The sequence below is a fragment of the Lagopus leucura genome, unplaced genomic scaffold (assembly GCF_019238085.1).
Source record: "Lagopus leucura isolate 7727_CA_CO unplaced genomic scaffold, USGS_WTPT01 Super-Scaffold_100159, whole genome shotgun sequence".
Taxonomy (NCBI): domain Eukaryota; kingdom Metazoa; phylum Chordata; class Aves; order Galliformes; family Phasianidae; genus Lagopus; species Lagopus leucura.
In genome coordinates this window covers 16,652,375-16,669,066 of record NW_024962335.1, presented here as the reverse complement: position 1 = coordinate 16,669,066, position 16,692 = coordinate 16,652,375, and the positions used below count along the sequence as shown (strand labels likewise).

Here is a 16,692-nt window from a genome sequence, read left to right as displayed (position 1 = left end):
TTAAATATACTCTTTCAATCATTATACACATAATCTTCAAGAGTATATGTAATTGCTTTCCAGGACCTTTAGTGCAGCTAATTTTCAAGATGAAGTACTATTAGCTCTCAGAAGTTACAGCTTTGTAGCAGCATTAAACCCTGAACAGTGATATTCAGACTTCTTTTAAATGGCAGTGCAACTGAGATTTTTAAATCCTTCTTGAGTTTTTTTTTTTTTTTTTTTTTAAAGCAAAAATTATGCAGAAATTTAACGTATTTTAAGTGAAAATTCTACTGAGATTTGTTTCAAGCATTGGACTAGATGATTAAGGTTGGACTCACTGATCTTAGTGGTCTTTTCTAACCTTAATGGTTCTCTGACTCTGAATAAAACATAGATAGCAGTACCGGAGAACATGTTCATAGCTTTAAAATAGCTAAACAATTTTTATAAGTTTAGTGTTCACTGGAATTGGTCATTTTCAAATGCCAACCTCTCCACAAAGACATGGAAGCCCACAGCTACTTCAGTCCTATGTATCACCTGTGTCCTGGGCAATACAACCCAGCTTTGAAGAAAGCAAACAGTGCCAGTCTGACCTCTAAATTCAGAACACTAAGCAAAGATATGACAGTTCCACGTCTCCTTTAAAACCAATGTTATATATTGTATAGTTATAAAGGTAGGGTAACCCAAAAGATTTGGAGTCCACCAAATTTGATCTAAAATATTTCTTCATGGAAAAGGAGGTTAGGCATGGGAACACGCGCTCAGGGGAGCGGTGGTGTCATCATCCCTGGGTGTATTTAGGAGATGGACGTGGCACTTCAGGACGTGGCAACATTATGTGGGTGGACGCACCTGGCAATCTCGAAGGTCTTTTCCAACCCCCAACAACTGTGCGATTCCTCACGGACAGTGATGGTCTCCACAACAGCCCGCGTGAGGGCACCAGAGGGCAGCACGAGCCGAGGCCAGGACATGGCGCGCAGCCCACCTGAGGCGGGCCCTGTAATGGCGCCCATGTCGTGCACAGCCCCCGCCAGAGTGCGCCGCGCGCCCGAGTGAGGACTACAACTCCCTGCACGCACCGCGGCACCACACGCAAGCACACTACCTGCTGCTCTCGCTTAGCTGTCGTAATTCATGGCAGCCCCAGCTGTCACCGAGGCACGACGCGAGCGGAAACACCTGTTGCCATGGCAACGGGGTGCCTGGTTAACATCCCGAGTGCTCCCGGAAGCGGTCGAGCCTGGCGTGCCCATGTGGATTTTGTCCTCAACGCTGCTGACCGCAGCCACAGTGGTTGCGTCTACCGACCACGGTACCGGACGCTGACCAGTCGGCCGCTACAAAAAACAACGTCCGGCCGTACCCGTTAAACCCCCCCCGGATGCGATTGGCTGAGCGTGGCTCCTCCCGGCCAATCGACGCCGGCCACGCTCCGTCCGCAGGAAACCGCACATGGAAAGCCACGATTGGCGGTGAAGGCTCCAAGCCCCACCCTCAAGCGTTCTCTATTGGTTGCGTGTTTGGCGTGGTGCGCTCCCATTGGCCACGCGCGAAGAACCCCCCCCGCCCTCCGTCGGGGCGCGTTGATAAGGCGGAGGGGGAGGGCCGGGGCCGCTCTAGCGGGCTCGGCGGCGGTGCGGGAGGCATCGCGGTGGGGTTGTGCGGCTCAGGGCAGGGCGCGTTGGGCCGTTCTCCTCTCCGCGACTGCAGGCCGCGGCATCATGAAGTCAACGTGGGCGCTGGCTCTGGTGTGCGCGCTTCTCCTTGCCGGTAAGTGCTGTAGTCCTTCTGGAAGCGTCGGGTAGGGGGAGGGGACTCCATAGGGGGTTCTCTTGGTCGGTACTTAGCCCGCCGCTCGCTGAGGGGAAGGAGGCCGCGGGAAAAGAGTTGGGCTACTGGGGCCTGGGAGAGCCGGTGCTGCCTCCATCCCGGCGCTGTAGGCGCCTTAGGGGAGCGGGGGAGGGGAGTGGCGCTCACGGCTCATGCGCCGTGACTCGGGGGCGAGGCTGCGGGCGCGTCGGGGATGGGGTGCAGGTGTTGGCAGAGCTGGGACCGGACTCGTTATTGTTCGTTTTATCCAGCTTCGGTGACCGCTGAGGATGTGGATGCGGATGCGACCGTGGAAGAAGATCTGGGTAAAAGCAGAGAAGGGTCCCGAACTGATGATGAAGTTGTTCAGAGGTAGGTAGCAGGGGTGCTGCTAAGTTACTTGTGGCATTAAGGCTTTCTCCTGCTTTCAGAGGATCAGTTCCAGCATCAGCAATGCTTAAACCCTCAAAGGTTGGAGTGGAGGGGGTGTGTAATGCCTTTCCAAAGCTAAGTCTAGTCAGTTCTGAGAGAAATACAGTACTCGAGGAAAGAGCTGTTGCTTCTATATAAAGGCAAGCTTGAGAGCTTGGATTCAGAAATATTCTGCTTTTTGTCTCATTGTAGTAGCTGCATGGGAGTTGCATAAACTGACAGAGGGCTATTCTTTTGTATAAGAATGTAAGTGGTGTCATCTGTGTGCTTGTTGATTGAAAAACTCTGTACCTATAAATGACTTCAGCTCCTGTGTAGCATACCGTGTGTTGAGGATTGCAGTCCTTGTGACATACCTGTGTTTCTACCTGAATTTCTTCTAAGTAAAATAATCTTAGCCACATACGTGGGTTTTTGCTCAAGTTTGAGATGGTGGATATGCAAGTGAGGACAGCTAGTATTGCAAATCTCGTATAATTTTACCATATTTACACTGTCTTTGTCAGGGGCTAAGAATCTTGTTGTTGCCATAGCTAGGCTATTATTGCTGTTGCCAGGTCATGAAACTAATGATAACTTGCATAGGTATGGCTGTTTGACAGTTTTTCATTATTCTCACAGAGAGGAAGAAGCTATCCAGCTAGATGGCCTAAATGCATCCCAGATCAAAGAAATCAGAGAAAAATCTGAAAAGTTTGCCTTTCAAGCCGAAGTTAACAGAATGATGAAGCTTATTATTAACTCTCTGTATAAAAACAAGGAGGTTAGTGTCTTTATCACGTTAGAGCTGTTAGAACTGTTTGTGTTCTTGAGTTCCTGACAACTTGTTTGTTTCAGATTTTCCTGAGAGAACTTATTTCAAATGCTTCAGATGCTTTGGATAAGATACGCTTAATATCCTTGACTGATGAAAATGCTCTTGCTGGTAATGAGGAACTCACTGTTAAAATCAAGGTATGAAATGTTAGTTACGTAATTCCTTATTGATATTCTCACTGAAGAGCACTGACAGGGATCTAAGAAGTTGGTGCATGGTTATTTTATTCAGTTTAATGCTTAACAGTGTTACATCAGGACCCTAGTGATAAGTTTTATCAAACACCACTCTTGTTTCCATCTGGATAATAGTAGCTTTTGCTGGCAGACATGTTTGAAGAGCTAGCACTCTTCACCCTTTTCTCAGTTGGTGCACTGTCTTAAGATTTAAAATGAAGTCACACTATCTCTTTTTATTTTTTTCAGTGCGATAAAGAGAAGAACATGCTTCATGTTACAGATACGGGTATTGGCATGACAAAAGAGGAGTTGATTAAAAACCTTGGTACCATTGCAAAGTCTGGTACAAGTGAATTCTTAAACAAGATGACTGAAATGCAGGATGATAGCCAGTCGACATCTGAGTTAATTGGCCAGTTTGGCGTTGGCTTTTATTCTGCTTTCTTGGTAGCAGACAGAGTTATTGTCACATCTAAGCACAACAATGATACCCAACATATTTGGGAGTCAGATTCAAATGAGTTTTCTGTGATTGATGATCCAAGAGGAAATACTCTGGGACGTGGCACAACCATAACGTAAGTATTAGATTTCCTTGGATTTCAAGAATTATTTTTAACTGGAACATGTGGGTGACTTTAGCATTGTGACTACATGTGTTGTTCAGTTCTTGGATTGTAGCTTTTTCCAGTTGAATAGAAACATCCAAACTACTAGCTGCATGCAGAAGGTGGAATGTTAATGCACTAATGCAGTTCTTCATTCCATCTAATAGAGTGAAGAAAACAATGAACACCTTGACAACTAATTGTTGGCATGTGGTTCCAAACAGTTGCAGTTGCCTGCAGATCTAGTTTCTCAGTGCAGTTGTGAAGTTGTGATACAACAAAATCTCTACAGTGGTTGTAGAGTTTCCTCTTGGAAAGTGATTGTGGTGTATAAATAGTAATCAGACTGCTAGTGCAAGTTTCAGATTAGGTGTAGTTTGAAAGCCCTATATTTTCCTATTTTTTTATGAGCACGTAAATCAGTTTGATCTGGGCCTTCTAGGACTCCAACCTGAAATCATTTTCAGGACTTTTTACCAGTGGTAGGTAGGACATCAGTGTACAATGCTGTTTGTTGGCAGGAAAAAGTTCATTGTGGTGCTCTGGTTCCAGATGAAGTCAGTGAAAGTACATCAAGATCCATATGAGCATCAGAAGATTTCTTTTTTAGTTGCAGTAGTAAGAAATACAGACTGTATTTTTAAGAGACAGCTGAGCATTGAGTAGTGCAGTTGTATAAATTTAAATCAGCATAGCTGCAACAGTGGGGAGATGCATCTCCCTATTTAGGAAACTAATTGAAAGTACTTGTTCAGCCTTTTAACTTTTATTTTTCTTCAGCCTTGTCTTGAAGGAAGAAGCATCTGATTATCTTGAGTTGGACACCGTTAAAAATCTAGTCAAGAAATATTCACAGTTCATAAACTTCCCCATCTATGTGTGGAGCAGCAAGGTAAGCGCATTTAACAAAGTGTTGTATGCTAAGAGCTGTGTATCACAGCCTTCAAGGGCCTGATCTTTCAAGAGTGAAAGCATGTTACATACAGAATGCTTACTGGTCTGTTTCCTGACTCTTCTTTTCTTCAGGTGTTTTAAAATCAGTGGGAAGAAAGAACTGGCTAGTATTCTAGTAGCTGGATGCTGTCCAAAAGTTAATGCATTACTAAATTGCAGATTTCAAAGGATCTTTGATTTGCTGTGCCTCAGTGCTGCAAAAGAAGCAAGATTGCACAAAAGATGTTTCTTCCACTGGCTTTGTTTAGTAGCTGGAAGCTTGTTAAGCTTTTAAGCAGGGCCATGTTTAGGTGTTCTTCTGAACTTAAGGCAGCCTTCCAACTTCTAGGCTTGTTCTTAGGATGTTTTCTTGGTATAGTGCTAACTTGAAATCATGCTGAAGGTCTTGAATGTTGAAAACAGTGACCTCCCAATGTACTGCAGGATAGCATGCATTCACAAAAAATGCAGCTGAAAAAAGGTAGCTGTCTATTGACAGATGTTTGTGGGAGGGCAGATAGCACAAGTTAAACTAGTGCTGAGATAAGCTTTCTGAGAGAATACCAGAAGATACCTGGTAGGAAACTAAACATTCCTCACTTCCAATTTTCTCTTTAGACAGAGACTGTTGAAGAACCAATTGAAGAGGAGGAAGCAAAGGAGGAAAAAGAAGAAACAGATGATGATGAAGCTGCAGTTGAAGAAGAGGAGGAAGAGAAGAAACCAAAAACTAAGAAGGTAAGCTTTCTGAGATGAGGAACTTTGTAACAGACAGAGATTTGAGGAGCTTTCATGAAGCTGACGTGGGGAGGATGATGGTAAATCAGACTTGTGTGAAAATAAGACAAGTGAGTGGTAATAGGCTTGTGAGGCAGTAGTCCTGGAATTAACTCTAAATCTTTGAGAGTTTGTGCAGTGAACTGCTAGAAATGAGAGGTAGACTTGAGTGAACTGACCAACTAGCTTGAATATATTCTACTGGCTGGCAGTAGAACAGAAATTGCACTAATTGAGTGTAAAATGCGCATGTGCTACGCTGAAGTATGGGTTTAATTTCTGTTCCTTTGCACTCAGACTAATATGTACGTTCAAATAGGAATACCCAGTCCATTGTCTTGTTAATAAACTATACAGTAATAAATAATGCTGTTAACAATTTCAGCTTTAGTGAAGTTCATTTGACTGAAAAGCTGAATTGAGAATGAGTATTTACTCTGCTTTTAATTAGGTTGAGAAGACCGTCTGGGATTGGGAGCTCATGAATGACATAAAACCAATCTGGCAGAGGCCATCTAAAGAAGTTGAAGAGGATGAATATAAAGCTTTTTACAAAACCTTTTCCAAGGTGAGCTTAAAGCCTTGAGATTATTCTGAAGGAATAGTTTACTGCTGGTGAGAGTGGAATGATAATGCTGACCAAGGTCTGAGGGGTAGGTGGTGGTAATCCAACCTGTGTGGAGCTTACTGTTGTACTTAAGTACTGACAAATTAATTTTCCATCTTGTTTGAGAGAGTAGTGATGTTCATGTTGTATGTAGTGAAAGAAAGGCACGTTGTCTTTGCATGTAAATACAGTGTGATGTTAAGATCCATGTTGTGAGCTATTGATTACTGAGCTATTGTTATCTCTATGGTTGGCTTTTATAATCAGAAGTGGGGTAGGTCTCACACTTCTGTGTGAGTAACCCAGTTGAATTTGAAATTCTGTTTTCACGAAGTACAGTTAGCTGTGCAGCAACATGTGACATCATGTTATGGATAGAAGAGTATTGATTTACCAATACTTGGTGAACATGGATTTTAAAGAAAAAAATTCTCTTCACAGGAACATGATGATCCAATGGCTTACATCCATTTTACTGCTGAAGGGGAAGTAACTTTCAAATCAATCTTGTTTGTTCCTAATTCTGCTCCACGTGGCTTGTTTGATGAGTATGGATCCAAAAAAAGTGATTTCATTAAGGTAAGGCAAGCTAATGCTTATAGCTGTGATTTGTCTTTAAAAATGAAGAAAGCCATAATTGTTTCTTTCTTTTCTAATTCTGTATCTTTTATGTATCTTTTCTAAAGCTGTATGTTAGAAGAGTGTTCATCACTGATGACTTCCATGACATGATGCCCAAATATCTTAACTTTGTTAAAGGTGTTGTAAGTATTAAACCTTATTTCCATTTGTGTGTTTTTTTTTTTTTAATCCAAAGGCTGCTAGCTATACCTAAAAAGTTTCTCTTTCAATTAGGTGGATTCTGATGATCTTCCTTTGAATGTATCTCGTGAAACGCTTCAGCAGCATAAGTTATTAAAGGTAAGGTAGATGGTTTTAGATATCTTTGATTTTAATAAGGGACCAAATTAAAATGAATAAATACGTGACAAGATTTAGGAGGCAAAAATAGCTTGATTAATTTAGTTTTCAATAGTTTGCTTTCACATTCCTGACTATATAGGAAGCCAAAGCTTCGTTCAGACTAATTCTGTTTACTTTTGAAGTGGGAATAGTGTCTTGAACCATTATTTGTGATGAGGCCAAATTGAGGGTTCTTATTGCTATAACCTGACATTATTGCTTTCCCTAGGTGATCAGAAAGAAGCTTGTTCGTAAAACTCTTGATATGATCAAGAAAATTGCAGAAGAAAAATACAATGATACGTTCTGGAAAGAGTTTGGTACTAATGTAAAGCTTGGAGTTATTGAGGATCATTCCAATCGTACAAGGCTGGCTAAACTGCTTCGCTTCCAGTCTTCCCATCATGAAAGTAACCTTACAAGCCTTGACCAATATGTGGAAAGAATGAAAGAGAAGCAAGACAAAATTTATTTCATGGCAGGTGCCAGCAGAAAGGAGGTATGTGAGGAGGGAAAGAAGTTACAGCTTTAGTTCTCTAAGTATGAATAGCAAACTTTTTGTATTTGCTGTGTATGTGGCTATTCTGTGCTTATATTACCACTGCTGTTCAGTTTTCCTTGTATTAATGTTCATTAAATAGATGTATAGTTCCCAGTAGTTGCTGGTATCCACACTGTTAAACTGACATCTGAATCTGTTCTCATCTTAGGCTGAGTCTTCACCGTTTGTTGAGCGCCTTCTGAAAAAGGGCTATGAAGTAATCTATCTGACTGAACCTGTAGATGAATATTGCATTCAGGCTCTGCCAGAGTTTGATGGCAAGAGGTTTCAGAATGTAGCGAAGGAAGGAGTTAAGTTTGAGGAAAGTGAAAAGTCCAAGGAGAGTCGTGAAGCCCTGGAGAAGGAATTTGAACCACTCCTGAACTGGATGAAAGACAAAGCTCTAAAGGACAAGGTACAAATGTCATGTTACATGTGGAAATGACAAATTTGCATTTGTAAATTTAGAAGTAAAGTACAGTGCCTCATGAATTCTTGGGACATAGAGCTGACAGTAAGGTCTCTGTTCTCCAATTGTTTTCTCTAATAATTGTGTTTAAGCACTTATTTGGGGAAGGTGGTAAGTTAGAATGACATTTTAGAGTTTTCAGAAAGCATTGAAGTGAGTACACTTGAGTTTTTTGCTTTGTAAGAGTGGTGCTGCGCACTAATACAAATATATTTTCCACAGATTGAAAAGGCTGTGCTGTCTCAACGTTTGACACAGTCTCCATGTGCACTTGTGGCTAGTCAGTATGGATGGTCTGGTAACATGGAAAGAATCATGAAGGCTCAAGCTTACCAAACGGGGAAGGACATATCTACAAAGTAAGCTTCAGTTATGTAGCAGCAGATGTGAAAAGTAGTTGATGGCCTTCCTTGCTTGGTGGGATCTCACCAGGCTTCCATCTGGTTCAGATGATCCTCAATGCTTTTTAAGGTCACTTACAGATAGGTTGCAACACCTGACAACCTGATATGTAGAACTGCTTTCTGAGCAAGGCTCATCAGTGGTATTTGCATCTCATTTGATGATGAGAGCAAAAACTTACCAGAACTCCAATGCCTTTCAGTGTTTAGCTAATGATAGGGGGGGTGAACTTGTTACTGTGGTTGTCATTAGCATGTATGGGCTTAAAGGTGTAGCTGGGCCTGATATTTCAAAATCTAGTGATGTGACTTCTGTTCTTTCCAGTTACTATGCTAGCCAGAAGAAGACATTTGAAATAAATCCCAGACATCCACTGATCAAAGATATGCTGAGGCGAGTTAAGGTAAACAAACAACGGTAGTGTGAAGCATTGCCTGCATAGCTGTGTACAGCTTAATTAACAACTGTGTGCTTGTGATTTCTTTCCGATGCTTCCACATTAGGAAAATGAAGACGACAAAACAGTTTCAGATCTTGCAGTGGTGTTGTTTGAAACTGCAACTTTGAGATCAGGATATATGTTACCAGACACAAAGGAATATGGAGACAGAATAGAAAGGATGCTTCGTTTGAGTTTAAACATTGATCTGGACGCAAAGGTTAGTTGGGTTGTGTACAACTTGCAGATGATAACAGGCTTAAATATCTGTTTTCTCAGATGAGCACCTATCTAGTTTCCTGATGTGGGCTCAGGAACCCAGTTAAGTTCCTGGCTGGAAAGGTGATGAGTCTACTTCATGTTTGTATCCTCTTTGTAGTTCCGGATTCTGCTTTTCCATTGTGCTTTTCAAGTATTGCCACGTTTTTACGTGGTGGCTTTATGGGAGTAAATTAGAGGCCAAACGTGTAATTATTGTACTGATGGAAAAATGCAGACATTGGTATAGGTCTTCCTCTGATGCTGTGCAGGAACATATATGGTGGGTATCCTACCAGGGAGAATGTGGTAATGTATCAGTGCTGAAAAGAACCTGGTTTATCCTTCAGGTAGTGTGGGACATGTGTTACAAACTGGCAGTAGTTGCATAGCCTGTGTTTAACTTGTCTGCAACTAGTAAACACTGTATGCAAAGAAGGTGCTGAATACCAAGTAAAATGTTTGTGAACCCTTCTCCAGGTGGAGGAGGAACCTGAAGAGCCCGAAGATGCTGCTGAGGAGGCAGAGCAAGATGAAGAAGAGGTGGATGCTGATGCTGAAGACAGTGAAACACAGAAGGTAATATCTAAAGTCCGACTTGTTTTTTTAATACTCACATGCAATTTTATTCAGTGATAGTTTTCTTCATTTAGTCTTCTATAACATTAGCTGTTAGTGTTGGGTTCTCCAGATTTTTTGTGAGAAAATCTGGCACAAATGACTTCTCATTTCTTAATAAATTTTGGTGTAAAAAAAAAAAAAAAAAAATCAGGTATATTCAATACTTGAGCAAATTGAAGAAAAAAGCAGATCCCCTTCCTGATACCTGTTGGATTTCCATAGCTTGTAGGCAATACCAATAAACTGACAGTGCATGGTTTGAAATCCTTCAGACAGCACTACAGACTTAGAACAGTGCTGCCTTGACTTTGGGTTATGTCTGTAGTTCTAATAATATTTTGTTATGCTGGGCTCTCCAGTATTCTTCAGTGACATGAATTTTAAAGTCACTGTGAAATCCCAACTCTTTGTGCTGGCTGAAGTTGCTTTTGGAAGAGTGCTGTAACTTTTGTCTTTTGCCAGCACAAATACAAAGCTGTTAGAGACATTCAGCTATTAGCCATCAGATTACCTGAGAGTACACTTGAAGAACTATACTTTAGCTGTTGCATTGGTTTTGATGCTATTGAACTGCATTTTCACAGTTACATAACGTGAAATGACAGTAATAAGGGAATTATATAGTATTAGGACTGCATTGTTCCCTTAGTACTGTCACTGCTTGGTGATTCTGTGATTCTGTGTTCTACTTACTGGATGAGGTTACTTGCATGTTACACAAAGGTTTCTGACTGTTGGCTGGAAGTAGTTGAACTTCTCAGTGCTGTAGTCAAGTAGAATGGGGCTATTAAGAGTACTAACTGAACCTGAAAAGTAGTGAAGAAATTAGTGAAGATAAACAGTCAACTATAGATCTGCTGCAGACACCTGAACAAACTGGAATAAAAGTAGCCTTTTTCCACTTTGAATAGCCAAGTCTTGATGTTCAATCATTTGAACAGGAATATGTTTTCATCTTCAAAAGTTGCATTGTTAATGCTTTGAAAAGTGTCAACGGTAGTGAATCTGAGGCTGCTCTTGTAACCATTGGCACTTGAAAAAAGCAAGGTTCTGATTCTTTGTTTTGTCTCCACAGGAATCCACAGATGTAAAAGACGAACTGTAAACTGCACTCACCTACTGTCCTGCACTGGGAGGTCAAGAGAGGATGTGAAATTAGATTTTTGGTTGGTTTTCCACTGTAAAAGGTTGAGGGATGGTATGGGGCTTAAGGGCAAAGGAGATTTTTTTTTTTTAAGTTGACTTTTCTAAAAAAAAAAACATTCCTCATGAATGTAAATTTGTATTATTTAACTGACTTGGTGTAAAATCTTGTCATGTACAAAATAAAATGTTCCCAAACACCAGTACCTCTAAATTTTACCTTAGTTCATCCTCCACAGTATCACAAGAATTAAAGGGAAGGTCTTAAGTGTTCAGGTCCTTTGTACAACTGTTAGTTTTTGCCATCCTTGTGCCTTTCCACACTGGCACAGCCACCCTCCTGATTGCTGTGTGTTCCATAAGTGTATGCTGAAGGCAGGGTTTTGCATTAATCAGCCTGTTGTACTGTTCATCCAAGTATGCTTGGTATCTGGGAGCTGTATGGAAACCTGGGTAGAGTAAATATTTAAGAAGTTGCATAACTACTGTCACGTGGTGGGGTGTTTAAAAACAGTGTTGGAACTGAAGCTTATCTTTTGTGGAAAAGCAACTTTGTAAGTTGGTTGTAGCAGGCTTTCTGAAACAAATATAAAATACAGTTAGTAATGGATTGTGTGACTTGATTGCACTTTACAGAGTAGGCAGTGGTAGCTTTCACTGGTGAGAACAGCAAAAGTGATTTCCTTCAAGGGTTTGAAGAGCAACTGGATGTGGCTGTCTGTCCAGGAGATTATACTGTGTTCCACTGTAGTAACCCTGCCTTTAACTCAAGTAGCTTTGCTAACAGCTACGGTAGTCCTACTTTATCCTCTTTTTTTTAATGTTGAAGTTCTTGGCAGTTGTTTAATTCTTGTTCTACTATTGCGACAAACCACTGTAAGCACGTAATTTAATGCAAGCTAAATCTGTTGACACCAAATGAAATACTGTGAAATGTAGAGTTTGAGCTGGGGGCACCACCTTGTTACATACATTGTATTAGCTTTATGTGGTTAGATAAAGTACTACATTCTCTCACTAGTGCCTCTGCTTTTGAAACACCTTCACAGGGTTGGTGGACAGTGTTTACATTGGCTTTACTAGCCTTCCTCTGTGAAAATACTTCATAATAGTGCTCTACAAGAGAGCTGATTCTCAAGTAGAGCTGTTAACTAGGCATGTGAAAGAGTAAATTTTGAGTCTTGAAATCAAAGTAAAATTTGTAATTAGGTGAGGCATCTAAACAATAAGCTGAAGAGATTGCTTTTGATCTTTCCATTTGTTTTCACTAGGTTTCTCTGTTGCCCAAGCACACTGTTTCCATGTAATAAGTACAGATACCATATGCTAGTGTGGTGTTACTGAGCTGGGACTTATTCAGAGGCATAGACTTTAATAAAGTATGCTGTTTGATGCTAGTACAGGAGCTTAATTTATTGAGTGAAAGGAGTGTTTTTGCTTGTTATTTTCTTGCTTACTCATTAGTGGCTTAAGTACACGGTTAAATATTGGTACAGGAAGCTGAATGGCTTAACCAATGCCATTCCAGCAGGTAACAGTATCAACTGTAGTTTGCCTCTGAGCAGCACTTAAGGCATGGTCCTCTTAATATGTCAGGTGCAACTTCATTTTGTGCTCTTTCGTAACAATCAGCTGTTTCTGAGGTTTTGATTTACTGCTTCCTAAAAAATATCTTTGTGAATCTGGAATGTTACAGCTTGAAAAATGAATCAAACATCCATTAATGTGTAAGAAATGTTCTTCTGTGTTTGACCGGCCTGAGCAGCAACTGGCTCAGGCCTACTGTATGTCTGTTACTGAGCTCAGAAATCTAACAGATGTTACTACAAGTGTAGGATTGTCTGGCTACTTTAATTTGTTAAAATTCCTTGTTTCATGGCTGAAGTTCTCATTGCATTGATGGGTTCTAGAGTGCCCCATCTGATTGCATTTTAGAAATAATAAAGAGAGCACTTCCTAGTCATGCTTTGTGCTTCTTCCTCATCTGAGGATATCATGTGCAACATGGCTGTGGTCCAGATGCTTTCTTTGCCCTTGAGTGACAGGTGTTTGCTGTTAATAGGCACAAGCACGCAGTTGTTAAGGTTTGGGGGTGTTTTAGTTATTTCTGTCAACTCTGTAGAATGGCATCACTGCTGGAAAAAGCTTTGCAGTCATACTGAGGCCATTTCTTTACCTGCAGTAGTTGTACTGTGCCACTGCTGCTGTTGGAACTTGGTATAGAGACAGCTTTGCTGCTACTAGATAGGTATGCAAGACAGTGATTTCCCCCAGAGCTAGAGTGTACACCATGCTGTTCCATTTCCACTAGCAGCAGGAGCCATTTGGAAAAAGAGCTGAATGGATGTGATTAAATTTTCTGCAGCCCTGTGATCTGAAGTAGAATGCATCTTGTGCTGTAAGGCAGTGGCATAATGATGGAGGTAATAGTCTGACAGTGTAACTCAGGGTAAGGCTTAGTAAATCCAGATTCTTTAAAGGGATAACTGAAAATGCTGTTAGCTAGGATAGGAACAAAATACTGTTGAACTGCCTCATTTTCTTCAATAAACTGTTCCTTTGTTGTCAAATGTGCTGAGGTGAGCAGTGTCAGTCTCTTCTTTGCCTTTGTTTAGGTGCAGTGAAAGAAGTACCACTGCAACTGAGCTTAGTAAAATGTTTTCCTCTAGATTGATTTTACTTGAACTCAGTGTGTGAGATAGAATTAGTACCTTCTATGCTGTTTTCATTGAAGATAACTGCTCTAGTGATGCGTAGCATGGGCTGCAGGATGAACTCATGGGGGAAGAGAGAATAAATATCCTTCTTCAGCTGCTTTTCTGGATCATTAGCTGCAAACAGCTGTGTGACAGGGAAGAACTATACATCGAGCTTCTTTCATTAGGAAAACAGATCCCACCTTACACAAGCATATGTAAAATACCATATGCTTCACAGCTGGAATAGACATTAAAACGCTTGCAACAACCGTAGATCTTGTGCTATAAAGAACTAGGTACTGTGTCAAAAGCTATTAACGAACTTTTTGCCTCCTAGCCACATGGGTCAGCAGTCAGCCTGTGATTTTTCTTTCCCAAGTCCAACCTCAGAACTGCAAATGACCCTGTGCCTTGGTTAGGTACCTTTCCCATGGGAAAGCAATCCCCAACCTCCCCCTCCTACTGTGAGCCATTCAAAAGGGGGTGGGTGCACCCTCTTTGTAACATGTTCAGTTTGTACTTTTTTTTTTTTTTTTTGAGTTCTGGGTGTAAGAACTTTGTGGAGAGACTGTGAGGACTGAACAGTAAGCCTGTACTTGCTGTTTCGGAGTTCTGAATATTCATGGCTGTCAAAAGCAGCCATAATACATAATGGAGTACATACACATAATTTTAGTGTAATCTGTAAATGTGTACTCAATTTTAACTGAAACAACCTCTTAGCTCAAAACAGACCTTCTGTCAGTAATACAGAGCCAATGCAGCTGCTGCTGTGGCAGTTAACCAATATTAGGAGGCCTGTGTGCTCTTAGTAAAGAAACTCATGTTTAGAAAATCATGCTAACGTTTTTCTGTATTACATTCTAGATTACGCTGAACAGAACTGAGCTGTAGTCTACAGAGGTGGGAAATGCCAACAGTTCAGTGGAGTTCTACTACGGAAGAACAAATAGGACTTTATGCTTGGCCATAGAACTTGACTTTTCCATAGGCTTAACTTGTTCTCCTTGCTAATCAGCTGTTGTGGTTTAATGCTCAGCACAATGCAGCTGCTCACTCACAACCCCTCAGTGAGATGGGGGAAGGGAATCAGAAAGGTAGAAGCAAAGAAACTCATAGATTGATGTAAAAGCATTTACTAGCTAAAGTTGTGTATGAAAGCAAAATAAGGGCTTCATTTGCAGTGAACTATTCAGCCACTTCCATCAGAGCAAGACCCAGCATGTGTAACACCTTCCTGAGAAACTGAACACTAACACTTTGGCCAGTTGGGGCAGCTGTTCTGGCCATGTCCCCTCATACACTCCCAGCCTCTTGCTGGCAGTGCAGCAGGAAAAGCCAAAATGTCCTGGACCTGGTGCAATAAGCACTACTCAGCAATTGTTACCAGCATTATTCTCATCTTATATTCTCATCTTAAATCCAAAACACAGCACCATAGCAGCTAGCAGGAAGATTATCCCAGCTGAAATCAAGACATCAGCTTAAAAGCTTCAAACTCCTGTAGAATTGGCCAAGCACAAGTTCACGTTTTTTATTCCGAAGAATATTTACACTGCAAATCAAAATTAATCATACATATTTTGGTATACAACATATTACACTTTTAACAGTATTTGTTTTTAGCATATACTTCATCTAGTTCTGCTTTCAAGAAAGAAGAAAAGCTTCATTATTTCACGTATGGACTTCTGCAGTTGAGAGAACTGACCAAATGTTCTAGCTGTCCTATACGAGCTGCTCCAAAAGTAATGCCTCCTGTGCTATTATGTTGGTCCATGATGTCAGAGGGGGATGTTGGTGGTATAGCAGTAGAGGTTGAACCTTCTCGTCAGTGTTCTTGTTACATTTCGTTGCCGTGTAACAGAGGACAGCACAGGGCCAATCTGGCAATGGCATCTGATGTGGAAGTATGAATGAAGCAAAGGTGCATCACTGAATTCCTCCAGGTGGAAAAAAAATGCACTCAGTGACATTCATTAATGCTTGTTATGGAGACCAACCAGTGGATGTCAGCACAGTGAGGCAGTGGGTGCTGTGTTTCAGCAGTAGCAATGGCAACATGAACGACAAGCTGCATTCCCAATGGCCAGCGCAACTGTTACACCATGAAATGAAGAGTGCCTCCATCCGTTCATGCACACAAATTGACTAATGGTGGCAACTACGTGGAGAGACATTTTTGTAGCTTGGAATTTGCTCACATACTCTTATAGTGCTTTTTGTATCAGTTATTGTTTCCATGGAAATAAATAAGCATTACTTTTGGAGCAACCTAAGTAGTTCTCAAAACACAAAAAGCAAACTGCAGTCAATGCTGCGATGTTTCAGCTTGTTTTGACCTTGCTTTCAGACCCAGCAGCTCTGTTCTCAGCTCTCCAGGCTTAGGAGGTATTTCAGGTATACTCTGTTAAAAACAGAGAAAGATGTCACTGTTGTGGAAGAAGAAAAACTGCCGTCACAAAAACACTGCAAGAGACAGCATTATCACAGAATCACAGAATTGTAGGGGTTGGAAGGGACCTCCAGAGATCATCGAGTCCAGCTGTCATTGCATCTCCCAGACCATACTAATTTTTACAAACAAAACATCTTCAACATCTACCTACTGTCTTTTTGAAATCTGACTTCAAATTTCAAAGCACGCTTTGAATTAGAGGAGGGGAAAGAGGCACAGTTTGTTTAAAGGCACTAAGCTGCCCTTGGCCACTCGATACGACGCGCAGCGTACCTTCAAGGCACCAGCAGAAATTTCTGTCAAGGTTTTTTTCATCTTGGTGACAGAAAGAGAGGTTCCGTTACCTTTTATAAATTATTTAGTTTACGGCAGCACTTACGAGGTCAGGCCGGTAGTACCGGTGCACCACCTCGGCTCCTGCGAACATGGCCAGCATGCTGGCAGCCAGCGTCTTCAGGTAAGTGGACCAGGGCACACCCGCGGGCATGGTGGCCTACCGTCTCCCATCAAGTGGCGCGCCGGAAATGCGTCACCCTTCCGGGC

At 41.5% G+C, this 16,692-nt stretch overlaps 2 protein-coding genes across 2 annotated transcripts; one reads left to right on the top strand and one right to left on the bottom strand.

The window, feature by feature from the left end:
* The first annotated feature begins 1,613 nt into the window (after positions 1-1,613).
* Positions 1,614-11,195, top strand: HSP90B1 (heat shock protein 90 beta family member 1). The gene is made up of 18 exons (XM_042889747.1): positions 1,614-1,764; positions 2,076-2,175; positions 2,857-2,998; positions 3,073-3,189; positions 3,478-3,809; positions 4,620-4,731; positions 5,391-5,510; positions 6,001-6,117; positions 6,598-6,735; positions 6,843-6,920; positions 7,012-7,077; positions 7,349-7,618; positions 7,830-8,075; positions 8,352-8,488; positions 8,856-8,934; positions 9,035-9,190; positions 9,709-9,807; positions 10,925-11,195. The coding sequence occupies exons 1-18, from the start codon at positions 1,716-1,718 to the stop codon at positions 10,952-10,954; spliced, it is 2,388 nt and encodes a 795-aa protein (XP_042745681.1). The 5' UTR covers positions 1,614-1,715; the 3' UTR covers positions 10,955-11,195.
* A 4,474-nt stretch (positions 11,196-15,669) lies between these two features.
* Positions 15,670-16,672, bottom strand: CUNH12orf73 (chromosome unknown C12orf73 homolog). The gene is made up of 2 exons (XM_042889746.1): positions 16,529-16,672; positions 15,670-16,098 (listed from the first exon to the last, which is right to left on the bottom strand). The coding sequence occupies exons 1-2, from the start codon at positions 16,634-16,636 to the stop codon at positions 16,003-16,005; spliced, it is 204 nt and encodes a 67-aa protein (XP_042745680.1). The 5' UTR covers positions 16,637-16,672; the 3' UTR covers positions 15,670-16,002.
* Between the last annotated feature and the right edge of the window lie 20 nt (positions 16,673-16,692).